This window comes from Strigops habroptila, chromosome 9 (genome assembly GCF_004027225.2).
Source record: "Strigops habroptila isolate Jane chromosome 9, bStrHab1.2.pri, whole genome shotgun sequence".
Lineage (NCBI taxonomy): Eukaryota > Metazoa > Chordata > Aves > Psittaciformes > Psittacidae > Strigops > Strigops habroptila.
In genome coordinates this window covers 667123-694827 of record NC_044285.2, presented here as the reverse complement: position 1 = coordinate 694827, position 27705 = coordinate 667123, and the positions used below count along the sequence as shown (strand labels likewise).

The 27705-nt window shown below is 47.4% G+C and overlaps 1 protein-coding gene and 2 long non-coding RNA genes across 4 annotated transcripts in view; 2 read left to right on the top strand and 1 right to left on the bottom strand.

The window, feature by feature from the left end:
• CTDSPL2 (CTD small phosphatase like 2) overlaps nt 1-20403 on the bottom strand; it is a 37094-nt gene extending 16691 nt beyond the window's left edge. The window contains exons 1-2 of one of the 2 annotated variants that reach the window (XM_030497428.1): nt 20182-20403; nt 1774-1982 (exon numbers count right to left, since the gene is read on the bottom strand). In XM_030497428.1, the coding sequence (XP_030353288.1) occupies nt 1774-1965 (192 nt within the window). In that variant the 5' untranslated portion in view covers nt 1966-1982; nt 20182-20403. Of the gene's footprint in view, nt 1-1773; nt 1983-20181 lie in introns of those variants that run through there. The other variant, XM_030497429.1, reaches the window with a different exon arrangement.
• On the top strand, nt 648-15348 carry LOC115612757. Its single transcript, XR_003993145.1, has 3 exons — nt 648-992; nt 9919-9921; nt 15338-15348. It is a non-coding gene; the product is annotated as an uncharacterized LOC115612757 (long non-coding RNA).
• Nucleotides 20404-20531: 128 nt separating the features above from the next.
• On the top strand, nt 20532-25205 carry LOC115612756. The gene is made up of 2 exons (XR_003993144.1): nt 20532-20701; nt 21264-25205. It is a non-coding gene; the product is annotated as an uncharacterized LOC115612756 (long non-coding RNA).
• The last annotated feature ends 2500 nt before the right edge of the window (nt 25206-27705 follow it).

The following is a 27705-nucleotide window of genomic DNA, read 5'->3' as shown; positions in this document are numbered from 1 at the left end:
TTTCTCCAGCTAAATAGCTGTAAGGCTTTTTCAGGTTCTGTTTGTTTGAGGAGTATTTCCAACAAGACATCTTTACCATACCAGATAATGACCTACGACTACAATCACAATCGAGATACACTTGTGCCAAAGACATTTATTGCTGTAAATCCACATCCCCTCAGCGCACACCCAGAAAGGAGCTACTCTGCGAGTCATACCCGTGCACTATCGCAAAGAGTTATAACGTTTCCATGGCAGCCTCCAGACTACTTGGTTAAGTCATTAGCACTCTGGAAGATAGCCCGGCACTATCAATATCATGCCATGCTAATGCCACTGGAACCACTCCAAGTCCTGCTACAGGCGCAGGAGAGGACATGAAAGGAAACAGAGGAAAATGTAGACATTTTATATTAAAAAACCTGTCAAGAAGGAAAAAAGGAATGAAATGTAATCCAAAGCTTTGGGAGAGGAAGAGAACCGGGAGAGAAAGTGAACCCAACCTCCCAGAGACAAAGGAAAGGAAAACCAGACATACTTCCCTTATCTTAAAATTCCAGTGTAAAATGTTTTGCTTAGATTTCAGTGTTTGTTGCAGCGGTTTTGCAGCCAAACTGTTGCACTGCTGCGCTACAATATCGATGCTGAATGCAAAAGAGATTAATTGTCCTGGCTTAATGAAAACCAAGATGTAAGTGATTTAACCATTTCTTCTTACTGCAGTATTCCTTTGTCAGTAGCTCAATGTTTCTATGGTAGTTAACATATGCCATGAAACATTAAATTTCCCTCTATTTTTTCAAGTTAAGATGACACTGTTACTTTAATTGAAATTATTTCAACTTCAGCTTGTTACAAAGTTATGGTTTCAACACTTGGTTCAAAACCCAGAAAATACCTCTGAATTTATATTTTTATTTCTCATTTAGTTACTTTGGGATACATTTTAATTTAGTTATGACTTCTTGGCTACTCTTCTTTACAATTTACAGCTACATAATGGCAATGCTGTGACCACATTAAATTTCCTTTTTCAACTGGCCTCCCTTTACAGAAAAAAACAGTTTTTTGAAGGCTTCTGAAGCAATAGCAAGGTTACATTCAGCCTATCAAAGTTATATATGTATGTGTGTGTGTGTGTAAAAATTTCACCCTTAAAACATACATGCAACAGGTTCTAACATGTGAAAATGAGTAAAGTTGGGATTTCTGTATGAAGACAGCTGAGATTTGGTGGTTTAGCCCTGACAATGTTTAGGTTTGACCCACCGAGGGGGCAGCGTTCACTGCAGTAATACACTGAGTAGTCACAGCAATGTCAGAATAGTTGAACTCGTGAGGTTTGACCTTTATTGATTGAGGGACTCCTAAACAACTGTGAATCAAATTGCTAAAATATTGAGCAACTTTATGCTTACAGACTTGCTTTTCTCAGTTGCCAATTCCGGTAATTCCCAAGTTTTGGGAATCCTTCAAACAGAACTTAATAATCTACTGAATTTCTCAGCCAACATTTTCACAAAGCAATATCTTGGTGGTAAATCCTGGGACTTCCTGCGCTGTCCTGAATACACCTACAACTGACTCCTGCAGGCTTTGCAGGTCTGCTTTGGGTTGGTTAATGCCTGTTACCTGACACGACTATCACAGGGGCTTGTTGTCTTCCAATTCCTGACAAGAAGGTTTTGCTTCCACCACATTAAGAACAATTTCTTACAGAAAAGGTTCTGAATCTAATTTAACTGAATACAACCCAATGAAATAGCAAAAGCAGCAGCCCCTGGTGTGTACCTTGGGTGTGCTTCCTTTAATGAACTTTTTGATTGAAGACAGCAGGCCGGTGTCATTCTTCGCGGGCCTGCCTCCGCTGACAGGTAAGCTCTCCTCCACCTCCGAGTGTTTCCTCTTTGCCCTCAGAGCACGTGGCGTGTGGATCTGATTCGACTGCTGAGAAGCTTTCCGCGTTCTCAGCCTCATTTTCATGTGTACCACATGTAAAGCTATAAAAGGAAGAAAACACCAGGAATACTTAGTCATTGAAGAAAAGAATTAAGCTCCAGATCATGAATTCAAAAAAATTATATAACACTGACAGTGTTCTGATGCACTGAGCTTTTACATCATGTATATGGCTTAATTTAAATCAAAGAGAAGAGCTATTTAAGTTAAAGCATAACACTGGCAGAAGAACAAATGAGTATAATCTGGCTGTGGATACATCTAACCATTAGATCAATGAGGTTTTTGCATAGTCCTCCAATCTGAGCAGTAGGAACAAAAATTCTATCTGCTTTTAAGATGAGGATTGTATGGTGCCTGGTGTCTTCAGCATCAAATGACTAGACACAATGACCTAGGCATTGGGTCTAGTCCTTTCCAGGCTTGTGCTCCCCACAATACTTCATTTTAAGTCTCCACATTAAATTTGAGATGAGGCATAAATCTATATTCATGTCAAGTGTTCACAGAAGAAGAAATCACAAATAAGACTGTGCATTCAGCTTGGTGAGGGTATAGCAGCCCAGCAACAGAACCCACGACTGATCTTCAATACAACTCTATTTGGGGATAAGATCTAACCCCAGCAAAACTTGTGCAAGGGCAGTGTTTATTAAAGCTAAGTAAAGGACCATTCCAGGGAATATGCCCCATTTATCTGTAACCTTCAACTGGACTGCTGGTCCAGCCAAATACAACTGCTGTTCTGGACCGAGGGACACTTCTCCAGCTGACTGGAGCTCACACTTGGGTCAATTTGAACAGGACTACTCCTGTGCTTAAAATTATGCACAGACTGGATCAGGAGCAGAAAAAAAAGCAGCAGCAGGAACCCATGCGAGTTGTACTGCACAGAAACACTGGTAAGCCACTAACAGGCATTTCCTAGCTGAACTCATGGCAAAAAGCATTTTATTTTTTTTTTTTTAAGGAAAGCATATGCTTATCCTGATGGGAATCGGTATTTGCTTTTCTGAAGTTCATTTAGCAGGCATCTTATTGCTGAAGAGACAGAATAAATAGTCTATAACGTTTAAAATACAAGCAATGTCACAACAGCTATTCCGTTTAGCAAAAGGCAACGGTGGCACTGGTATGATTCAGACACAGACACACTGGGATAACAGTTTGCAAAAGCTGTTCACAGCTAATGAGGAATACAATAACTACTGACACCACTGCTGGAAGGCTTAGCAGAAAAAGTTCTCAAGTGGTATTGTCAAGAGTGAAATATTTCAGTTACATACAATATTTAACTGCCAGCAAACATGGGATTTCAGTTTTCAGAGGCACATGTCCAGCATCTTCCATCAGCAGATCATACAACTGTTTTCAGATGAGAAAATGACAAGTCAAGATTCTTAAATGACTAAACTACAGCAGAAGTGGATTCATGTGAGGTTCAAGGGAAGACAACAGAAACCACAGTTCCTCACAATGTTGTGTCCTCTAGCAACAGAAGCATTAAAACTCCCAAGTCCATGAGAGCATCTTTTCCTTATTAATATTTGCAATAAAATTTGCACTTTGTTTACAAGAATCCACTGTATGTGGAAGAAAGTGATGTAGAGAAATAATGAAAATAATCCCCAGAGATTTTAGTCCAATTTCCTGTCCCTGCTCCTTGCCACGAGGAAAATAAAAAGAGAAACATTCCTATAGCAATATGTGAACTAACCTTGCCCGTCATCAGAACCTGCATCTCCACTTTTCTGTCTTACAAAGTGCTGCCAGGTGAAGTTTTAATTAATCAACTGTGGTCGCAAGTTAATCCAACTGCAGAAACTACAGTCACTCCCCTGTGCTAGGAGCAATCTGCAAAGGGTGTGTTACACACAACAGCAGCAGCCAGCAGCCAGAGAGAATTCTCATTCCCAAAATGGATGTTGAATATATAAACATGTACACAAGTGAGATTCTTAATTCTCATTTATCTAGTTCATAAACTTCTGAAAGGTGAGAAGAGATTTACACTGAATTAATCCAAGTTTTTGATAGAGAATGAACAACCGCTTCCCATGGGGAATTAGGAATTACGTAAATGACACTAAAATACAGTGGGATTTCGTATTTTCAAAGTCGTAAACCACATGCGTTAAAATGTTACTTGTACATTTTGAAAACCTGGCAAACACCCTGCAACGTGACTGTGTAAAACAGCAGGCTTAAAACGTAAGAGGAATTCAACAATTTGTCAGACACAAAGACAACTGACACCAGTGAAATTCCAGCATGAGAATGAAAATATTACTTCATCTGCTGTACTACAACAAGTTGCCCGATTTTTCTAGAACTCAAAGAACTATCAGGCAGGCACAAGATGAACCAATGTAATGTCTGTCAATGGCGAGCATGTATTTATCCAGCAAGGAACCATTCAACTCATCCGTACACTGCTGCCAGAGTTCTTTGGCTCATTTCACACCCTAGGTATCAAGCCTGGGGTTATAAATATCTCTAATGGACTTAGCAACAGTTCCCTACAATCCTCTCAGTGACAGAAGTTTGCTCTCCTGATGCCTTTGGCAGTGGATGGTTTTTGACTTACAGCCGTGTTCCCTTCCTAAAAGCAGCACAATGCAGACTAAGATACTTCACACGCTCTCAGCCGAAGCGCTCAAGTTTAAACACGCAGGTGATTTTCCTTCCCTGGGCTCGCTCCGTCTGGATCTCACTGCTCGTGCCATCAGCGTGAGCCCCTGAAGAGCTGCGTGACCACGGACTGCCACGGCCACCCACCGGGGCTGCGCCGGGGTCCTGCACCGGGACAACAGCCGCTGCATGGGGGGATCACACCAAACTACCCCAAGTGACTTCTGCTCTTTAACTCTCTTTCAACACATTCTCTTTCAGGAGCTTGCAGCTCAAAATCCTCCCTCTGTGCAGTCCTGTAATTCCTCCTCATCATGAAAAGTTGATACTGAACTATTACCACAACATCACGAACCTGAAGCCAACTAAATACGTGACCAGCAAATATACTGAACATTTAAGACTCAAGTCATGTTTGTGCTCTATATATACATTAAACTCTCAAACCCCCTTCTTTCTTGAATTCATTCTACAGTTCTAGTAAACCCAGAAAGTGAGGGGAAAGAAACCCCTTATTCTTCAAAAGAGAAATACACAGCAAAGAGGGACTAACTGGAATTCTCATTGAGCAACATGAGACAGAGGAAAATAAGGAATGAAGGAGCCTTTAAAAAGCAGCAGCAGAGGAGCTACAGCTGCAGTAAATCCCCATTTTCCTGCTTCCCCACACTCCAAGCTGTCAGGCACGCCACCCTGTAAGCACTGTTGTTATTCCATGGCACAGGTACAGTGTACCCACAGGAGAGACATTCCTGTGAATGACTCAGAGCATGCCTCCATGAGATTTTCACTTAGGGAACTATCCCACCACATGCAGTACTACTGCTTTATCTGCTTTTCCCAAAATTTCTAAAGAAAAATGAGGTGAGGCACATCTAACTACAGGGTTTAAGGCTTCCTGATACAGGAAGAGGTTTAAGATGGTAAAAGAACAATGGGAAAAGATAACTGACAAAGAGAGTTTAAGGTGACAGTGGTGAACGAGTCCTACATTTGATTTGGCACCCAGTAACAGCCCTGAACTGCCACCACTGACAAGCCTCACCACCAGGAGAGCTCCAGAGGATTAACACAACTGGACACACTTCAGGAGCAGAACTTGGCAAGTGACAGGAACATTGGATGGATGTCGTGGTTTGAGCCCGGCCGGTAACTCAGAACCACACAGCCGCTCGCTCACTCCCCCCCTTCTTCCTCCCCCCGCTCCCGGAGGGATGGGGAGGAGAATCGGAAGAATGTAACTCCCACGGGTTGAGGTAAGAGCAGTCCCGCAACTAAGGTATAACACAAAACCACTACTGCTACCACCAATGATAATAACGATTAGTGAAATAACAAGGGGAGAGGATACAATTGCTCACCACCCGCCGACCGATACCCAGCCCGACCCGAGCAGCGATCTGGGCCTTCCGGGTAACTCCCCCCGGTTTATATACTGGGCATGACGTGCTGTGGTATGGAATACCCCTTTGGCCAGTTTGGGTCAGGTGTCCTGTCTCTGCTTCCTCCCGGCTTCCCCTCCTCCCTGGCAAAGCATGAGACTGAGAAAGTCCTTGGTCGGAGTAAATATTACTTGCAACAACTAAAACCATCGGTGTTACCAGTGTTGCTCCCAGGCTGAAAGTTAAAAAACACAGCACTGCACCAGCTACTAAGAAGGAGAAAAATGACTGCTAGAGCTGAACGCAGGACAATGGAAAAGGTGTATTTGTTTTTCTCTGTCATCAGTTTCTCTCATACTGCAATGCCCAAGCCTCTCCCAGGCAGATCAGAGGCTACAAACCCTCTCTGGACCTTGGAGACAGTCCTGAGCTCCCCAGCACCACCAAAAGGGATGTCTAGAGCTGGAGAGAGCTTGGGCACCCATCCGGCCACCCTCCATGGTGCTGGGACTCTGAGCTTCTCCTGGGAGGCGAGAGATGAAGAGAAGAGGAAAGGATGGAACTTGTCTTGTAGGACAAGAGGAGACAGCCTCAAGCTGCACCAGGGGAGGTGCAGCGTGAAGGGTGGTCAGGCACTGGAACAGGCTGCACCCTGTAGACAAGGCCCTTAGTGACATGGTTCAGTGGTGGTCTTGGCAGTGCTGAGGGAAAGGTCTTTTCCAACCTGGCTGATTCTATGATTCTATTGTGTGAGCTCTGCTGGGACCCTCAACAAGAGAGCTTCTGCTGCTGCACATTACATTAACCTCCCATTGCGGGGACAGCCTGTGTTGACAGAGTACGTTTTCCTGCTGCCACAGCACACCTCCCTCCCAAGCGATGGAACTACGTGGCACAATGCTCCCTTCTCTCAGGGTCCCTGTGCCCATACATCAGCTTTTGCCATCATGGGGCTGGTGACCAGTGGGTGTGAAAAATTCACACTGCAAAGCAAAGCATGCTGAAAAATGTTGTGGAACACATCCCATTAACCACCACAATGTTCTTCCTGCATTACTTCCACAGCATTTCTTGAAGCATTTCTTACACAAAGCCAAGAAGGCAGTAAAATTTGTTCCTTTCTTCTTGAGATTTTGAGCAAGTGTCAACACGTGCTGAATATGCTGTAGATACAGATGGATACGTGCCCAACACACACAAAGCTGTGAACCATCCCCAAATCTAACAGCACCAGTGACAACTGATGTCTGGCTTCAAATGTGAGGTACTAGTGGCAGGTTCAGCGTCCCACCATCAACCAGCTCAGCTAAAGCAGACCTCACTGCTGAGAAACCGTGTTCACTTCCCCCGGGGATTTCAGGACACACCAGCTGGGTCACAGCAGACAGATCCACAGAAAGAGGAGCCAAACCCAAGTATTTCTTCAGTTTCCTTTTAAACAAATAATGCCAGTCATGTTTCATCAGCACACTTCCTTACTCTGACGTGACCCAGATTTCAAGTATGAAGAAACATCCCAACAAGACGATGTGCTCATGTAGCTGGCTCAAGTCCATTCACACTGGTGATGCTTTCAAGAAACACAAGATCTCATGCTAGTGTACGCAGAAGCCTGAGGCACTGTGGAAAATGGACAAGAAGTTGGTAAGCCTTTGCCTGGTGGGGAGGGAGAAATATGGGACAAACGATAACCCTCATGTAATGAGATACCTGCCTGGACTCACAACAAAGTCAAGGAAAATGACTTACAGATAAAGTCTTTCATCCAGACAGGCCCCAAAGCACTTCACAGACTTCAAGGAAATGCTTGTTAGTTCAGAGACATTGAGACTTTTCCCCCTCAAACACTCCCGGCCTTTCTTTAACCAGCTTATTCTCCTTCCCTGGAAAATTACAGCAATTTCGTGCTACTCCAGCTGATGTATTTTGGTTTTTACAACATACTGTATTACTGGTCACTTCTCAAATCTTTAAGTGGGTTTTTCTGCAACTGTCTCCTAAAGACACAACTATTAACCAGGAAACCATGATTCGAGGAAGTCTGTAAGTAGTGTTAGTACAGTGTAGGTAACAGCAAAATAAAAAGACAGTAATTTCTAGAAACAGCCAAACACAGTATGTGCTATTCAGCTGTTGGTGCTTGGTTATGAAATGTGGATAAATGTATAAAGAAACCACAAGGTCCCTCAAAACAGTAGCTGGCAATTACAACTATTGAAGACACAATGCAACCTACACCTCTCACTTTCCACCTTTCATGGAAAGCACCTTTTCTTCTCCTCCCCATCTTTCAGGTTACAGAGTCATTCCAATCCAAAATAAAATCATTCTCAAAGCCCCTGGTCTTCAGCCCCTGCTGTGAACCACGGCTCCTCAGGGTGTCTGCATGGGGCTCACACCATCCGATGCTCTCCCAGAGCTCAAGCACCTCCCCTAAAAGACACACTTTCTAAGAAAGACTTTGCCAAACAATGAAGGAGGCTTTTTATAACTGGCCTTAACAGGAGAAAGCTTTTCTGGTACTTTACTTTCTACCCCAGAAGTCATATTTCTAGGCACCACTGTTTTGCCAGCAAGGCTTTGTTTTGAATATACTGTACGCATTTGGAACCGAAAGTTTATTCCCTCCTGGCCAAGACATTTTTCTCTTTGCAGCTGAGGGTACACGCTTGTAACTGGTTCAGTCTTTTCACTTTGAATCTGACTATTAACCAAGCAAGAGAAATGGAGACCCGGGTTAGTTGTAGAAGAGTTAATCTCAGAGCAGAACCCCAAAACCTGCTGCTGAAGACAGGTCCTATTTACAACCACTGACGTTGCCAGGACAAGAATGTGACATTAGTCACCACCAGATACTGTGGCGCTCACCAGTAGCTGCAATGGTTTGAGATGGGAGCTTGCAGCACTCGAGTTTTAGCTGAGAGGGTAACAAATCCCCCCAGAAGCAGCAGTGATCCCACAGCAGGCTGGGACACAGCAGCTGTCCGCAGGCACATCGGGCGCTCCGGACACTTAATCCATGCTGCAGGCACAGAGCAAGCCTATTTTTGGAAGTCATCTCCCTCTTGTCACAAGCCGTGGTAGAGCCAGGTTGCTAAACACTTCCTGAACAGACCTTCCAGGATGCTGTCTGACCACAGACAAATCCTAATGACTTACTGGGTTTCACTGTTGTGCTCCACACCAGTTCTCTTTTTAATTGACAAAAACCCAACTAAACCACCCAAGTAACAAGCCCCATTAAGTCTGTGTTGGCCTGTGGAAGCCACAGAGTAACTGCTGTGTTTGTTATGAGAAGCTAGTAATTTTTGTAAGGTCCACACAGACAAGAGAGCTGCATTTTGCTTAAGTGCCCCAGAAACCCTAATCTTGCTGTTCTTCACCTTAATCTCCCTGTGGGATCAGAACCACAATCACATATCCCGCAGGACTCTGACTGGTTGCTATCTTTTAAAGGCTAGATAAGGCTTTTGGCTGCTCCTTTGGCCTTAAAAATAGCAGAGGGTTTTTACTGTAGGATAAAAACTCTTTAAATGATAATATGATTCTTACTGCCCTGGAAAACAGTTTTCTTTGGTGTGCTCTGTAGCTTCGGAACCTCTACAAATAGCTTACACCGGGCCTCTGCCTTGTCAGGAGCCGCTGCTATGCTCCTCTCACACCTGGCTTTCCTGATTTAAAACACAAAAATCAACCAACTCTATTGTTAAAAACAGGGAAATGTCATCCCAGCCAAGATTTCCATCAGTCCCTGTCACACACATTTGAAACTCGCCCTTTCCCATTACATTAACATGCTCCTTCAAAACCCTGGCACTTTCATTGCCCTTTCTGGCCTGTTTCTCACATGGAAAACTTCATTCTTACAAACTGCAGTCTCTGAGATTAACATGCTGATCTGTGCATGTACACAAGTTAAAACCGATATGAAAATAAGTGCTCAGGTTTTAAACAGCTTTACCAGTGAGTGATGGTTTTTACATACAACCTGAAAAACACAATACTGAGACATTATGAACTTGAATCTCATTCTGTTTCAAAAACTGAACTGAGGACCTCTCTGATCCCATCACAATGAGGCTATTTTACACATTTTATTTTCTTTCATTATTTTTTTCCCTATTATATTTTAGGTGAAAAATCCACAAGAAAAAGCAAACCTCAGTGGCTACTCAGTGGAAAGTCATGGGAAGTTTCTGGTCAATATGCCAATAATACAAAGTGTAACAAGCACAAGCTACTGACAGCAGCAGCAGACCTGTACGCCAGAACCGATCTGCATCCACACTATAATCTCCCATTCTTTGATTCTACCCTGAATTTCACTTGTTTATTTCCCAAGGTAATTGCTTCCACTTTGGTCTAACGTATCTCTGCCACTTTGAAATGCCTGAGGTGTAATGAAATAACTTTATGGCTGTAGAGCACCAGATATGGCTCTGGAAACAAACAGGGAGCTGCTCTGTTGAGCAAGAAGAGAGTTTGTCTCATGCCTTACTTTGGAAAGCTGTGTCTGAGGAAAAGTTGGGAGCTACAGAACTATTGATGTGACTGTTAGTGATGCCCTGTGGTGCAGGTTTACATCCTTAAGAGAAAACATGCATGCATTTGCCACACTAGTAAAGCTGAATGAATAGAGGTGCCTGAAGTCTCCATCTCCACACTCGACCCTTAAATCTGTATCTATATATTTTAAAGCAGAGAAACGTGCAAGAACAGGAATAGCTGATAGCACCCATGAGCTTACAGTTGTTGGATTTTCTTCTAATCATTCCCTGGTATGAGGAGGAAACCTGCCTTCTCCATCAGAGATCCCACAGAACACGAGGGCCCAGCCATGTTCCAAGGCAATGCCAGCCTGCTTGACAGCAGTTCATCCATTCCATTTCAAAGCAGTTACACTAATTTGGGAGAATAATCCAGATCCTGAGGAGAGCTAATTTAACTTAAATAGCAAATACTTGGAAGAAAGTTAGCTGTCACCCATGTGCCACATGCTGGATACGATAATACACCCAACACTTTTCATTAGAAGTGCTGAGAAACAATTTAGCAAAATCATGGCAAAGTATTTTTGATATTTATAAGTGCTTTAATGAAAACAGAAGGAATGGACCCCTCCTTCCTCTCCATCCCCTCCAGCTCAGTGGGTACTTTTTCCCTGTGCGTTATGGCCAGGGAAAGGGAAGGGAAAGGCAGTTCAAGCAGCCAGCCATCCATGCCTGCGCTGACTTCGCTGCCTTTCAGAGCACAGCCGAGACAGGAGTTATCACTGAGCATGGCACAGGGAGCTCAGCCTCCCATCCCTGCTCAGCTCTCACCCCATGGCAGGGTTTGCTGCTGCCAGGCTGCAGCTTTGGCACAGCCCAAGCCACCTAATCACCGCCACAGCCCTGCATGCTCCCCGAGGCCATGCTGGCACTCAGGAACCCTCCATTTAGCCGTATTTTTAGGCCAGCTTAGTAAACTGCAATGTTCCAACACAGGAACAAGGGGTAGAATAAAACCATGCAACTCCTGGCAGGAGGAAGGACAGCTACAGCAGTAAAGCAGCAAGCCCAAGGCATGAGGGTGAAGCACTGTCCCACAGCCTCCCATGTGTAACTGCAGAACACAACTGCTCAGTGCTCAGCTCTCTGGCACAGTCGGGCGATATCGCTGGCACAGGGTTCTCCTGGATGGGGCTCAGAGCAGCTCACAGCAATGCACAGGAGAGAGCTGGTCCCTACAGGCAGGACAGAGGAGGTTGCCCTCTTTAGAGCTTCAGCAGGAGGATACAACCTGTATGTCACCGTGCCAAGGAGCACACCCTGGCCTGTGCCACGGGCTGGTCAGTGGCGCTGTAGCAGCCCTGGCTGCTCCGGGCTGCTGAGGAACCACAGCCTCAGCTGCTCCGCTATCAGCACCAGGCTGGGCTTGTGCTGATGCGATCACTGAAACTATTCAGGTTTCAAGTTTTCCTTTTCTGGCACGTTATTTTAACCAAGACCATCCATCACAGATTTTTTTAAGCAGCAGTATTTTATGTCATGGGTTTCATTTGCTTATTGTGCTCTTTGATGGGCTGCATTCTTTAGCATTAACATGAATAAGCTTTTTCTGTTCCAGCTGATTTTTTACAGCCTTGTTTCTAGAGAAAATAAAGCTTATACAATAGCACTCTCCATAACTGTGTGTCAGTCCTCCCCTGGGAAACATGGAACCCCCTGAGCAACACCAACCAACTTCACAAGAGGGAGATCTCTAACTACTAAGTTCCTCCAAGTTTTAGGAAAGCCAGAAGCTATGTAGGTAGGTCAGACCCTTTTAACACCTCCAATAAGCACCAAAGGGCCCCAGCCCAGCCCTTCCCCACGTCCCCTCTGGCTACACTTCCTAGCCTACCTCCAAAGGAAAGGCCAGCTCCCAGCAGAGCCTGGGCAGCGGAGGAACAACCAAACCCGCTCCCAGCACAGCCACCAGCCAAGGCAGTGCAGACACTGCAGGAGGGACTCCAGTGGAGCTGAGGGTACCCACAACACTGCACCCGGGGTGCTCGGGGGTATTACTGGGAAGGGCTGGAAGGCACAAAGGAATAGAGCGCGTGCAACAGATCGTACCAATTCTGCTATTCAAGAAGCAATATATAACAAACTGGATTATTTTAGCTTGTGACTATTTTATTAACAAGATACTGATGATGCAATGTGACAATAAGTCAAAAGCAGAGTTTGAAGAAAAATGCTGAGCACACCATTCATGTAAAGGGTTAACATCTTTTGCCCTTGTCCAGTACAGGGCATCAAAACTCCTAGAGCTGTATTTCAAAACCTGCACATTGAAGTGTGTGTGTGGGAAATCATTCTCATCTGTTCAGCATCATCTATGTTATAAAACAGAAATTAGTTTTTTTAACTCTTTGAACACGGAGGACAAACAAAGTCCACCCTGATTAGTTTAAACAAGCACCTAACTCAAACCAAGTTAGTTCAGCAGCCTGTGGGCAGACCCCGATGAGGAGTGTCCTTCTATCCACAGGGAGAAGAGCAGAGCTGAGCTATGAACTCAAGTAGCAGATAGAAAAGCATCTGCCCAGACATCCAGGAAACTCTGCACAGATTCATATGATCTACTCCTATCCCGGGATGGATGACTGAAGGCTTTTAGCCCTCTTTTACACCCTCTTCACATCAGATTTATCCTTTCTTCCACCACTGGTGTGTGCTTCTCACTCCTTTCACAAGGAGCTTAACATAAAAACTTCAGAAGTGGCAGGGCATCAGTTTGGATCTAGTGTGGCCTTTGAAACAAGTCTTATCCCTTTTACAGTGCTTGGGTGCCCATAACAAAGCAGCATATCACCTGGAGTCCTCAAGCTGAAACTGAACTGGAAGATACACATCAACCACCAAAGGACAAGGGACCAGCCCATGTTAAAACCTCCAGAAATGCGAACAACACAGACATCAGGTCCTCAACACCAACAGACTCATTCTATGGGCCTGCTCCTCCCACACCACAGTACTTGACAATACAGATGAAGACTGACAACACTCTAAGCAAGCTGATATAACAGTAGTGGGTTCATCAGTGATTACTTCAGTATAAAAATAAAACTAACCCAGCAAATGAGAAAAGCCCATGCCTTTCCCCCTCTCCCCTGACAAAGCATCAGCTACCTGAGGCACAGAGCTTCCAAACGTCCAGCAAACGGCACATGGACGGCTACACGCACGCCTCTAACCTCGCAGTACCTGAGCTAAAAGGGAACAGAAAACACATGAGGAGCAGACAGAGCAAAGAGCAATCTGCTTGAAGTAACTTCCTAATGCTGAAAGCGTGGACCACTGATGACAAGTGTTTATTTCCTAATCTTAAACTATTTTATGGTTTGGAACACTATTATGTTAACTGACTCAGGACCTTTTTATATCAACTATTACTCTTTGAGATCGAACATTATCAAACGTTTTCAGGTACATAATAAACCCATCTAATATCAAAAGAGAATTATCTTCAAGTAAGTCCAAGAGGGTAATTAAACATGACACCTCTTCACCTGATCTCTATCTATAGAGCCCATTTCTCCAACTGAGCTTTCAAAGGCTTTTCTCTTAAGAATGCTAGTAAGCTTTCTAATCCCCAGCAACACAAAATTAAGGAACTCTACATCCAGTAAGTACAGCTGTTTAAGAGTATCACTGCAGCTACACTGAAGTCGTAAAAAGTTCCTTCCAAATCTATATTTTTAAGAACACAAATTGAAAGTATCAAGTTTCCATTAAGTTTCTTGGTTTCTTCTTTAATATTCTTCACTTCTGTCTTGATAAGCAAAACACATAAGCTTTCCCAAGTGCATTTAAAGTGATTTAATTACAACTACTTGGTCTTGATGAGAGTTTAAGGTGTCAAATAAATTGAGCTAGGTAATTCAATCAAATATCCTATATTTAAATCTAGTTACACAAAGCCCACAAGTTAAATGTTAAAGTACCTTTAACATTCTTGCAGATATTTCTGCTATCTATGCTTCTCCCCCACCCAAAACCACACCTTAAAACTTCAGCCCATACTAAGCTTTTCTTTAGCAAACACAGAAATATAACTGTTGCCCACATAACTACTAATAACTAACTTGCTCTTACACTTAGTTTATTTCTTTACTCCTAACAGATGCTCTTCTTCATAATTTCTCAGGCACACAGAGAGATGCAGGACTGCAACACAGCCACACATCTAAAGGAACAAGCTGAGCCCTCACCTACAGGATTTATCTCCCCCACAGATGATGGATTTGATTCAGGTGACCAGGCATCGTACCACAGCCCAAAGGCACTATATCATATAAAAGGAAGCCTGCTGCACCTAAATGAGCTCCCCTAGGACAGTAAAGTGAGAGAAGTGCCCGGGAAAGGGAGAAAAGAGAAGCAACTCAGGTAGTGTTATCTCTTATGAAAAGGATATTGGAAAATGAATTGAGGATAAAGAAGACCACAGAACCTTCAGAGCCAGCCCACTCCTTCCTGAAACAGTGAATACTTCAAAACCAGCAGCTACAAGATGTAAAATACAGAAGAATGAGCCTAGAGGAAACTACAGAGGATGAGGATCCCACCACGGGGTAAGAAATAAACACACCTGTATGAGACTGTCTGTCCCAGCACCTTCAGCCCCCAGGTACCAAGCAGGAAATACTGAGTATCTCCGAAGCTCTATCTAGACTGAGGAAATCTATGCTGGACTGTGTCTAAACCAAATGCTGCCTGTCAGAAATGTGAAAGGAAGGGGGAATACTGGTTTTCCCTAGTCACACACAGCTAGGGTTGCAAGCCTCTCAATGAGTGCAAGTGCAACTCGTGCTGGCAAAAGGAACCCCTCTGTGTAGGGGTTTTACCACTAACTAGGCTGCTGTGGCTGTGCCAGGGAAGTCCTTGTGGGATAGTCTAATCCTTAGATTGAATTACCTGCCTTCTGCTAATTAGCACCTTCTAAAACACAGGGTGAATCAAAGCAATCATGTTTAGAATGGCCTCAAGTAAATGGAGTTATGATTTACACTGAATCAGTGCAGCTGAAGCTTACAACAACTGCGCTGATTTGATGGGAGTTCCTGTTCATTTATTAACTTAAATTAGCTATTCCTAAATGTAGCCTAAATAAGGGCAGTTTCCTTCCCTTGCATACAAGGCTTCAAGGATGCCAACGTGCCCTGCAGTATCACCTTCTGAGCCTCGCTCTGCCGATAATGACACTCCTGCTGTGCTGCCACTGTGCGTGTTTGTATATATAAAATAAAGTAATTTATTTATAGGTAAATTCTAATCCAAATGTCTCCCAGTCAGTTTTTTTTCCTCCTGCTTACACTTGGTACATTGGCAATTAATAGCAGGGTCCACTTTTTTGCACTGTGCTACTTTAAGCATGCACAGCTTATTTTCCAGAGGCAGTAGAGTTAACAGCTCCTTCCAGTTAACCTTACTTTCATCATAACGTTATACTTAAAGTTACACCACTACAATAAATATGAATTCCAAACTAGAAGTGTTTTATGCCTTCTAACCAGACTCCTCACCCAACAAAAAGGAGCTCTGACTGCACACAGGAGTTAGGACTGTTGGGCACCCTTCAATTCCCATCCTCTTACACGTGCCCCTCGGGCATCCCCCCCTCAGCGGGCTGAGCACCCTCATTACGCTGAACTCACCAGCTAGCCGGCTGCCTAAACACTGGCTTCAGGGTCATTCTTAGTCAAGTGCATGGTGCTCTGATGGGGCTGAGCTCTCAAACCTTCTCCCGTGGGGAGCTGGATTTCTTATGTCACAATACAGCAGAACCCAATGCGGCTGCTGAATTGAGCCTGTCCTCCAGCAGCTGCCCTTGCCCACAGACCATGGTATCACCACCAATACTGACCTATCGTGTAGGGAAACTGAGGCAGCGAGGACCTACGTCTGATCACATAGCTGGTGGGGCTGGCAGTGGTGAAAACTCCTCAGGCTGACACTCAACTCATTACTTGCTTGCACCAGATTGTCCTGACAAGTGTTTTCCTGGGATCACAAGGTGCAATGAAAGAACTTTTCTGTAGTGAAGAGGGCCTTCAGTTACTAATCAAAGTAATTACTGAAACCGATCTGATTGGGAAGTCATCTATTTATACCAAGTTAAGACTGCCAACTGGGAAGCCACTATCCAGCCCCTGAGACTGATTGCTTTAGATGTGGATGATTTCACACTTAATTTTTCAAGTGCTATTGAAAATGTCTTCATCTGTGAATGTAAAATATTTATTTTTCTAAAACACTAAATAATGACCGTGGAGGCAGCTCAGCCTGCAAACAACACACTGCATTGGCTGCAGAGTATCTCGGGCTATGGGAGTTTCTCCTCTGAGCAACCAGAAGGGATGCACCATGCTGCACCCAACTCTGCGCTTGAGCAAATTAACCCTTGTTCATTTGGGTCTGACACCACCAAAACCCCTCCCTGAGGCAGCTCCTCTTCTAAACGAGCCTGGAAAGAGTTTACAGCTCCCTTCCAGGATCAGCAGTGTGGTTCAATTAAACAGTCTGCCCCTAAACGCTGCTAATCCGGTATCAATCTGATGCATCAGCTGGGCACTTCAGGTGGGTATGTGCATTTCCTGAAGACTTAACTGGGATGTATAAACATCAAACGCACTTTTCATACACAATAGATGGGAAACAAGCTCCCATTTAAAATTTACAAGAGGCTGGTGCCAGCACTTAGTGGTAATGTAAGCTGCCAGCAAATGAAAGAATTTCATTCAGACTTAGTCCTTTCCTTTCTGGGCTAACAGGAGTTAAGAGCCATCATATCTGATCTAGTCACAGTAATGAATCAGAAAGGCACCTGTCAGAGAGGAATGCTCCTGAGAAAGTATGGAATAAGGATGCAGTGGCAGGGGAAGTGTGTCTGTGGGGCAGCCTTTGAATCTGGGATTATCTTAATAGTCCTACAGGGACACGATCCAAGTCAAAAACTGTCACACCTAGAACTGGCTCCCCTGGGGAGACCAGGCTGAAACCACACGGATGGGGAAGGACTTGCACAGGGTTTGAACAGAGAAAGCTGCAAACCCATATCCTGGGAGAGGCAGCGGTAGAGTTACACACTCCCACTGGCTCCAGCTGGGATCTTGCAACTATGACAATGATGTCCTGGAACTTCCCGTTATTCCTTCAAAAGGGCAAGAAATCACAAGCTTCTGTCAGAGTACACGTGTGCCTACAAATGCACATGAATTCCAAATTTCTGCTGAATTCCAGCCCTACTCCACACATCCCGCTTTTACAGACTCCTGCAATGGTGGAGGTTGGAAGGGAACTCTGGAGGTCACCTCGACCCCCCCTGCTCCAGCTTTTCTGGTGAGCTCTTGCCAAGACAGTTCTGTTTGACTGTCAGTACTGGTTCTTACAAAAACAGGCAACTATTCCAAGTTCTTACTCCACTTATACCTATGGAAAAAGTTTCTTCCACAGGAATGAAATATTTGCATAGAAAACGTGATTTTTAAAGTCTCCTGCAAACACTGTTTTTGCTGGTGTCAACCTCAGCAGCATTACAAGTGATCAAAGAAAAGAAAAGCCAGTACAGTATGGAAAAACTCTGTAAGATGAAGACCAAGTTTCCTTTTGAATTCAGCACTCTTCTCTTTTTAACTGCTTAGTGCTCCTCAGCCCTCAGCAGTTCACATCAGCGTGAAGTTATCAGCACTCGTGGTGGAAGTCTGAAGATGGAAAACTACTTTTCAACAATGAAAACCAAGTCCAGCTCCAGAATTTGTGGGGTGTTTTGATCAGTGGAGAAGCGATCCCACTGTGCCACTAAATCTCTGGGACACACTGACAAGGGAATTTGTCCTTTAACAACAGAACTTTCTCAGATGAAGCAGGAATGTCAGCTCCAGCGCGTACTCCACCGACTGGAACGGGATCAAGTCTTAACTAAGTTCCACACAATGTTTTCAGGGGAAAAGTGGAGAATGTTTTATGGAATTTAAGTCGGGATTTGGCTTGCGTCCTAGAACATACATCTTGTTATGAAAACTGCCGAAACACTTTCAAGTGGGCAAGCCACAAGTGTCCTTGGAGCTATCCAGTCAACTGGAAGTCACATAGGCAAAACCTCCTCAAGCAGAAAAGCTTCAAATTGGAAGGGGGGGAGTGAGGGAGAGGCAAATAATCTTGGAATCTTATCTGTTACACAGAATGGTTCGCTTGTGCCTACAGCATGAAGTAGTTACAACTTGTTTTCTGCTATTGTCACAGATCCAATATGTTACTCCAGCTAAATCACAATCTCTTCCTGCCTCGGTTCATCCATGTGTAAACCTGGTTCGCTAACTCTTACCTTAATGTGTCATGGGGCTTAATTAATAACACTTAGGTCTTTTAAGCCCTCTACAAACATTAACTACTTCTTGTAACAACTCTCTGAGGTATTATTATCCCCATTTTACTGATGGAGAAATGGCAAAAGAGGCTGTGACTCGCCGAAGGCAACAGAGTAATAGTTACACTTAGAGATCCTCTTCACAGACTAGCGTATTGTAAGAGGGGAAACTTATCAAGAAAGGCAAAGGCAATAACCACAATCTCAAAATTACTTTGTAAAGCCCACCACAAGCAACTGAAGACTGTGAACAACCCCACCAGATACAATAGGCTTGGGATCGGAGCAAGTGCCACAACCATCATCACAGAGGAGGAAATAGCCTAGGCTCAAGCTCACCAGAAGAGCCACAAAGAAACAGTAAGACCTGTCCTTTCACGCGCTCCCAAGTACCATAACATTGAGCAACAGGCTGTACAGTCCTCCTTAGTAACACAGAAGTGAGCAGATAATCAATGCGGTATGCAACATGCTAATACCTTACGCCGCGTTGCCGGTATTGACAGGGATGCCAATACCGGGCTGAGATGGCGGTGGTCCCGCACGTTACCGGCACACCGCGGCCGCCGTGCCCTCACGACTGACAGCACACAAAGTTGGTGTCCGCCGCGCTGCCGCCGCACCTCTCGCCGCCCGGGATCTCTGCCCGGGCAGCCCGCGGCGCCGCGCCGGTGCCCGCCATCCGCCCGGGAGGCAGCGGGGCGGCAGCCGCCCCCCCCGGAGCCGCTGACAGGCGCGTCCAGCGCTGCCGCCAGCAACAGGCGCGTCCTGCGCGCTCGCTCCGCGGAGCCGGGCTCGGCCCGCCCGTGCGCAGCAGGGGCCGGGATGGAGCCCGCAGAGATACGCCCCCTGAGCCAGCCCGGCCCGGCCGGGACGCGCCCCCGCCGCCCCCCGGCGCGCACAGCGCAGCCCCCGCGGCGCGCGATGGGACGGGGCGGCGGGACGGGACGGGGGGCGGCCGGGCGGCGGAGGCGCACCGCAGGCCTCGGCCTAGAGGGGGAGGCGGGGGGTGTCGGCGCGGGGGTGACAGCCGCGCCGCCCGCTCCTCTGGGGGCAGGGGACTGGCCCGGGCGGGCTGCGCCGCCGCTCCGGCGCGGCCGGGGCTGTCCGGCCTCCGCGGCCGGCGAGGGGAGGTTGAGCGGGGAGGGACGGGGTGTCTCCGCAGGCAGCAGAGCGCGGCGGGAGGGCGGCCAGGGCCGCGGAGCGCAGGGGCCCGCCGCGGGGCAGGCCCTGAGGGGAGGCTCCCGCCGGTCACTCCGTAGCGGCCACCCCTCGCCCTCCCACCTGATCCCGGGCTGGGACCCCGCGCTGCCCGAGCCGCCGCGTCAGTTACCTGCGGGTGCGGGGTGCCGGGGAGCCGGGCCCCCGGTGTCCGGGCTCCCGGCGGCAGGGCCGGGCCGGGCCGCGGCGGGCCGGGCGGGCGCCGCTGTGTTTACACCGCCGCCGGGGCTCCGCGCTCCGCAGCCGCTCAGCAGCCAGTCGCCATTTCCCGCCTACCGACCTGCTACACCGCACGGAGGGACCCGGATGGGGAGAGGGGCCGCCGCGCAGGCGCAGCCCGGCCGGGGGAGGGGGGCCCGGGGACGGCGGCGCCGGGGCAGGCCGGGAAGGAGGGAAGCCGGGGCCTGGCGCGGGGAGCGGCGCCCCGAGGCGGCGGGCCCGGCGGGCGGGCCGGCAGAGCGCGGCGGGGGTGCGGGAGAGAGCCCGGCCGCCTGCGTCCCGGGCCGGGAGCCGCCGCCGAGGGCGGGAGGCTGCGCCTCAGGCGCCGGGACCGCGGGTGCCTCACACGGCGAAGGCAGCGGCCGCCTCGCTCTGTTGGCGCCGGGCCGAGCCGCCGGCCCGCGGCCCCTGAGGTGAGGCGAGGGGCGAGCGCCGCGGGGTCCCGCGGAGCCCGGGCAGGGGGGACACGGGCGGACACGCTGTGAGGGGAGCGGGGAGCGGCCGCGCTGCCGCTGAGGCGCCCCGAGGCGAGGGGAACCCGCCGCTGGCGGCCCCCGGGAGGGAGCGTGCCCCGGCGGAGCGGAGGGGCGGCGCGGCTGCGGCCGGGAGGAGCGTTTCCCTGCGCTCCCCGGGGAGGAAGCGGCGCGGCGGGAAGCGCCGGGGAGGGTTGGCCGCGGCCGGAGTGCGGCCGCTGCAGCCGGAGGGGCGGGCGGGACCCGGGCCGCGGCCCCGGGGGAGGCAGCCCCCGGTCAGGGGCCGCTTCCCTCCCTTCCGCGGCCGACTCGGCCTTCCCTCGGGGCTGGATCCCGGCCGGTGCTCCCGGAGCTGCCGCTCGCGTTTCGGGCTCATGAGGCTTCACCTCTTCCAGGCACAGGCAGCGCTAGTTCTGCGGTTTGAGCGGCTGTTGTAAGACGCCTGCGGAGTGCAGTGTGAAGTTTTATTTCCACTTTCTCTTTGTTCTGTTTTGTTTTTTAGGCAGCCTCTTTCGGTGTCAAGTGTTGAGGATGCTGCGGGCTTTAGTGGTTGAATGACTTAATGAAGTAGCTTGACCGTCTCATGCAGCAATGTTTAAGAGGATGTAGCGAGGTTTAGATGTGTAATGTGAATCCTGCCGAATTTGCAGGGCTGATTTTTGTTTCTGTTGGGGATCGCTTTTATCCACCAAGCTTTTTAAACAGGAATCTTCAGTTCTTAGGTTAATACATGTTACATTAGCATAACTCCTCAAGGTATTCCTCAAAATGGCATGTTTTTACAGAAGTAGCTTGTATCCTCATTCCCTAACTTAGCAGTAGGCAGAAGCCCAGGCAGGTGCTGTCTGTTTCCTTTTCCTAGTACCTCTTGACTCCCTTCTTAGCCTTTAAACCTGGGTCATATGGCAGTCCCAGCTCTCGTCACTTAAAATATTTATTGGCTTGTTAAACTGAACCACATCGGCAGCTGTGAAGCCAAGATTTGGTTTAGAATTCTAACAGGGGACTCTATGTTCTTTAGCAGAAGACATAAAGCTAATTTTGCCACAATTTCCTAAGGAAAGAGGGAATAAGGAGGCAGTGGCACAGTGCTGTCCTCATTCGGAACAGGCAGCCTCATTCCTTTAGAGCACTGAAGTATTACTAAGCACACTCATGAACCACAGCACCTGAATATTTTTTCTGTGATCAGCTGTGAAAAAGGTGAGTGTGGACATGTTAGAGCTGCCTAGAGGTTGTTCGGCAGTCCTTTCAGAGGAACGGGTATGGCGGGATAACTGTGCGATGTCTCACGGCACAAGCCTTAAAGGACATTCACTGGTGCTTAGGAAGTGGGAGTTCTGAAAAATGGTAGGTGGAAATACTTCCTCAAAGCGTGTAATTAGAAGGAAAACGCCTGCCAGAGGAAATCCTTCAGCAGGATCCGAAGCAAGCAGAGCTGTGCATGAACAACAAACCGGCCGAGTGCGTTTGTAACGAGAGCCAAAAAACCATTCAGAGGAGAGATTAAAGCATATGACTGAGGGTTCAAACTCATCTCGATGGGTATGAGAGTCGTACTTCGCTGAGATATAGAATATTAAAGCCTGTCTTCTGCAGAGGTGTTGTGCTCTCCTTGAGTTGCCTGGTCCTGAGCCATGTCAGGATGGGGGCTGGACCAGCAGGGCTGTGAGCTTTGCCACATGCCAGGCGGGAAGGTGTAAAATCCTACTGCTGATGGGCAGTGCTGCGAAGGCAAGAGTTCAGAAGTCTGCCTGCTGCACCCTGCTCCCTACACTGGAACGTGTACCAGGGAAGAGCATCAGTTCTTCCGTGTGTGAAATGGCAAAAGGGTGCATAACGCCGTGTCTGCCTGCGCACCCGTGAAGCGCCAGAGGCTTGGAACGTGCAGTCGGTTCAGCAGCAGCAGGCTTTCCCCTGGCACTGGGTTTCAGGCTCTCTCAGATGTTCTAGGAGTGTATTTTCTTCGCTTTACAGAGAAACTGAAGGGAAGGATGCATAGTTGCCAGAACGTTGGGCATTCCTGAGATGGTGTACCCTGAATGTTCATTGGAAAGGCCATTCACCAGGTCTTATGATTTCCTCTCACCTTTTTCCCCTCCCAAGTCTTGCTGTGATCCATTGGCTTTGTGTTTATATGGTCATGTAAAATGACATGCCTTAGAGCAGTGTCCCTGCCTGTTGTTGAGATTAAGTGTTGGTGAGTTCACCAGCTCCTCTTGGTGTTTCAGGTACCTGCGCTTAGAGGTTGTGTTTCATTTCTGGTTTCAGTTTGACACGCAGCGCTTCGCAGCAAGGTTCACGCACTGCTGGAGTCCTCGTGTGTCAGGACCCACGTGTAGGGATCAGATTGTCCCTCAGAATTCTGTTCCATAAGCTGACATCCTAAACCTTGCCTCGCCTTTTCTTTTTCAAGGGGAGAAGGTGTAATTCCCTGGATAATCTGGGGGTTGAGAGTCTTCCTTTAAGTTCTCTCTGGTATCTTGGCGTCCTTGTTGCGGAGACGCTTCCTGCTCTGAGCACAGCGGTTCGGTGCAGTTTATTTAGCTAAACTGAAAGCAGCTGTGCTAGACTGAGAGTTGTTGTATAAACAAACCAGTTCTTGTTTGGGTTTATATTCTTTAAATTACCTCTTTCCAGTATTTGTTGTTTCTTTGCTTATCTGAAGGGAATAGATTTTGTTTACCAGGTAAACAGAGCCGTGTACCGCCCTGAAATGAGCAGCAGCTCCCAGGCTGTGCTTGCTCCTGCGCTCCCAGGCGGCTGGGATCCAACCTGTCCAGGAGCAGCCACAGGCTGCCTGTTCTCACTGCTGACACTCCTGCTGATGGGAGTTGGGATTCAGATGGCACCATATCCCTGGACAGAAACCAAGGCAAGCACAGCTTTAAGTGGACCTTTATGTATGTTTGCTCTAGCACATGTTTGATCATGAAACAATCCCGTGGGGATAGAAATAAACACCCCCAAGTGGCCAGCTCCAGCATTAGGAGGTAAAACTGGGGGGTATCCACACTAGGAACCCCCGTTTGGCTGGGGTTTGATAGAGGGTGAGGAGTTAGAGTGTTATGGGGTTTGCATAGATATCATTACTGTTTCTGGCTGGCTTCAAAATTCCCCTGCATTCTAGTCGACAGGTATATAGCCCCCCCGGTGGGTGGGTGCGTTTGGGGATTTTTTTCCTTTCTATTTTATTTGGTCTAGTGCTGTACTAGAGAAATACTTGGTCTCCCTAGTGCTGCAGTCAGCTGGAAAGCTCTAGCTGGTGCAGAGCACTGACACAAAGCACCGATCTCACCTCTTCTAGTTAATTGTGGCAGGATGTTTTGATCCTATTAAATATTCTCATCTTTCTTTCTCCTCCAAGAAGGGTCCCAGGTTACTTAAAGTTTAACTGAAAGTTCCACACTTGGATCCCAGGTTACTTTAAGTTCCATATATATCCTGGAAAAAGGACTGCAGGTGACAGCTGGATTTATGGCATGCTGGAATTCTTCACAATACAGGTAAAGTAGTTATTTGCCAGATACAGACGTTTTTCAGAGGCTGGTGTTGAACAATGAAATGGAATCTGTGAAGAATTCAGGACCTCAAAGAACTTACTTCAAGTAAACCAGCATTTTTTGATCCAGTTTTTCTCCAGTATGCAAACAAAACAGTTGTATTAAATATATTTATATAGAAGAAAACCTTTTGCACACTCCACCACTTAAATTTGCTCCCCTTGGAAACATGTAAGAACATTTGGGCAGCTCTTAATCACTTTTGTTGATTCAGTGCTTTGAGGATGCGCACCCAGCATTGATGCACACCATGTTTTGAGCAAGCTTAGGAAAACAGTGTCATGAGTTCAACTGAAACCTGGGCTTTTCTGGTGGCATACAGAAGGTGAAGGAATTGCTTTTTCCATGCTCTGTTGCGGGGGGTGTAAACCCTTCAGTTGCTGCAGGATACTCGGGAAGGAGTGACCTTGTGGAGCGGCGGCGGGTCCTCCACAACCACGCTTGTTCAGGCAGATCCAGAAGAGCTTGAAGTGAGCAGAGAACAGTTACCTGTGCAGAGAAGTGCCTGCCTATGGATCTACATCAAGTAACACACAGAGAGCTGGCTCCTCTTCTTCTTTTAGCACTGGCTTGGCCTCGGGCAGGTCACACTGGATCGGGGAGGAGATTTAATGTAGCATGTTATAACTGAGTTTATGCAGAGGGTCTCCTGCATGTGTCAGTGCTAAGGTGAAGCAGAAGCAGATGGTGACGTGTGTCAGGTCCAGTCAGCTTATTTTCCAGGCAAACCATGCCGTGATTCACCAAAAACAATGTTCTGTTGCCAAACACTTGCTTAGGAGAGAGCTTTTGTTCTGCAGGCTTTGGGCTTTTCACTGTTGATGGTTTTGGCTGTATGGAAATGTGAAATGATGAGATATAATAAAATACGCCATTAGTTATTTAGTGTCTGTTTCTGTCTTGTCACTGCTCAGAGTATCAGAGAGCAGAACGCTCTCTGCAGCTGTTAAAATCCTGACGGATGTGGTTGGGTTTGATCCACTTCACATGGAGCTGGTTCTACCTTTTGCTGAGAGCCCACCATCAGCTCCTTTGGGTTTCCAAATGTTTTAAACTATACCAGGCTCATTGGCAAGTCTTGGCTTTTGTGGGATCTGTGTGACTTTGGGAAAGCCTCAGCAAAGCTGCGTACTGCAAACGACAAGATGGGACAAGCTGGAATAAATGGAGCCATTTCTCCCTGCAGGTGCCTGCATCTCTCATCCTTCAGCCTCGGCAGCAGAGCCCTTGGCTTGCTGTTAGTTGTGTTCCATCTGTGTACCAGAAGTACGTGGTAGCTGAGGTTTCCTCTCAAGCAGGATGAACCCCTCTGGTTTCACACTAGGTTTGAAGACTGAGTCAAATTATCTTTCTTAAGAGGAAAATACAGTATTTGGTATTATTAGTATTTAGCTTTCTCAATCCCTTTTTCTGGGGGGGGGAGAGGAAGGGCCATGGAAGCAGGGAGGAGGTGAGAGGAAAACTGGCAGAGAGCACATGAAGTGAATTCCCGTTGTTGGGAGGCGTTTGCCACTCCTCAGCAAGCTCCGTCTTTACCAGCTTCAGGTTCTGTGCGTATGTCTGAGGTACAGGGGAGGACTCGTGTTTTAAACTGAAACAAAGATTTATTCTCTGATTTTTAACCACCTGATTGATCTGAGCTGTAATGGGGTAACAGTCGCATAAGCTCTGGAAGCTCACATCCCATTTGTATGCTAATGCCTCTTCACATCAGGTTTCTCTTCAGGCCGGGCATAAACCCAAAGAGCTGCAATCGCTGCCGGATCAAAACCGACTCAGGAATATGTAGTTTCTCAGTTTAACCTTGGGCAAAACATTTTGGCACCTCAGCATTCATTTGCACGGCCTGTGAGTGCTTTTCGAGTACAGCCCTTTGTAATGGGGTTGGAAGGTTTGGTTCTTTATGCAGAAGTGGTTTGTTCAGTAGTTTTGCATTTGAAATCCTGAAGAAATGGGACAATTGCAAGAGTTTTCTTGGCCTTTGATATGGTAGCAGCTCTGGGTGGTGGAGGAATGCGGTATTTTCCTCACCCAGGTGGATGTTTCATGAGTTTCTGCCTCTTCTGTGCTGTGAGGCTGCACAGTGCTGCCATTCTCTAAGTGAAAAATGGGCAGGGATGCTGGTGTTCACATGGATGCAGATAATTCAGTGTGTTCAAAGCAGCTCACCCATAGCCTGCTGCCACGGGCTGCCCTGGTTTAATATCCCCATTATTGCCCTGGGTACCAAACCCTGGGCTGTGCTGCTTGTCGCTCAAGCAGGACGAGGCTGTTGGCTGTCCTCACACTTTACACCATGTGTAACAGCTGTGTAAGCTGTGCAGCTTTCATCCCTCCTCGTTTTGGGCATGAAGGAGCCCCAAGCTCAGGAGCTCCTGTGTTCCAGGACCACAGCAGAGCACTGGGTCTCCATCTGGAGGAGCCTGTTCTCTTCTGTGTGTTCATGAAACAACTGAAATCATTGTAGTTTTCCAGTGCCATCACAACACAGCCTTCCAGTGGCTTTCCCCCCTTTCCTTCAGCTCCGGGTCTGTTGATGGGAAGTCTCTGGGCTGTTGTGACGAGGAGCTGTGTTTGATTCCTCTGGTGAACTAATCCCACCCAACAGAGGAGCCAGTTTCACGTCAGAGTCTGGCTGGTGCTTTCGGGGAAGCAGATGTGGAAGTCGCTTGCTTGGGAATGTGGCGAGGTTTTGTGTGCTGCCATTTCCATGGAAACAGGTACGGGCTCTGCAGGAGCGGCACAGGGACCTCACAATCCCATTTATAAACCAAAACCTCAACAGGTTCCTCACTTTCAGCCATGAACACGGGCAGTGGTGCTGAGCAGAGCCTGGCCCTTGGCTGGGTACCCTCATGCAAGTCACCAGAGCAGTGATTAATGTTTCAAACTAATGCTTTTAAAGGTGAGGTGGTATTTGCTCACCTTTGATTAGAGAAACAGGCACCGGTTGTGTTGTGTTCAGCACCTGCTCTTCTGCACAATCACACTTCTGTCACCTCCTCAGGCTTCCGCTCTCCTCAGAGGAGGGGGGATATGTGGTGGGTGAGGATGTGTTAGTGACTGCACTTGTAAAGAACTGGTAAGTGGCTCCTGAGCACGGATTGATCACTGGATGGCTGCAGCCCCTACCAGCACGTGGAAAGCAGCAAGCCCTATTTTTGGGGCTACTTTGCCTTTGGGGACACTTGCTTTAGGAACAGCCCACCTACAGCCAAAGAGGTTACCCCCATTCAAACGTCACTACAGCACTCAAAAATAGGGTTAAACTAGCAGGACTCACTGCTTCCTGGGATATTGCACAAGAACAAATCTGACCTGAGGATGAGGAGCTCCCGAAGAACGAAGCTGCCTGGTTGCAGTCCCGCACCTTCAGCGTGA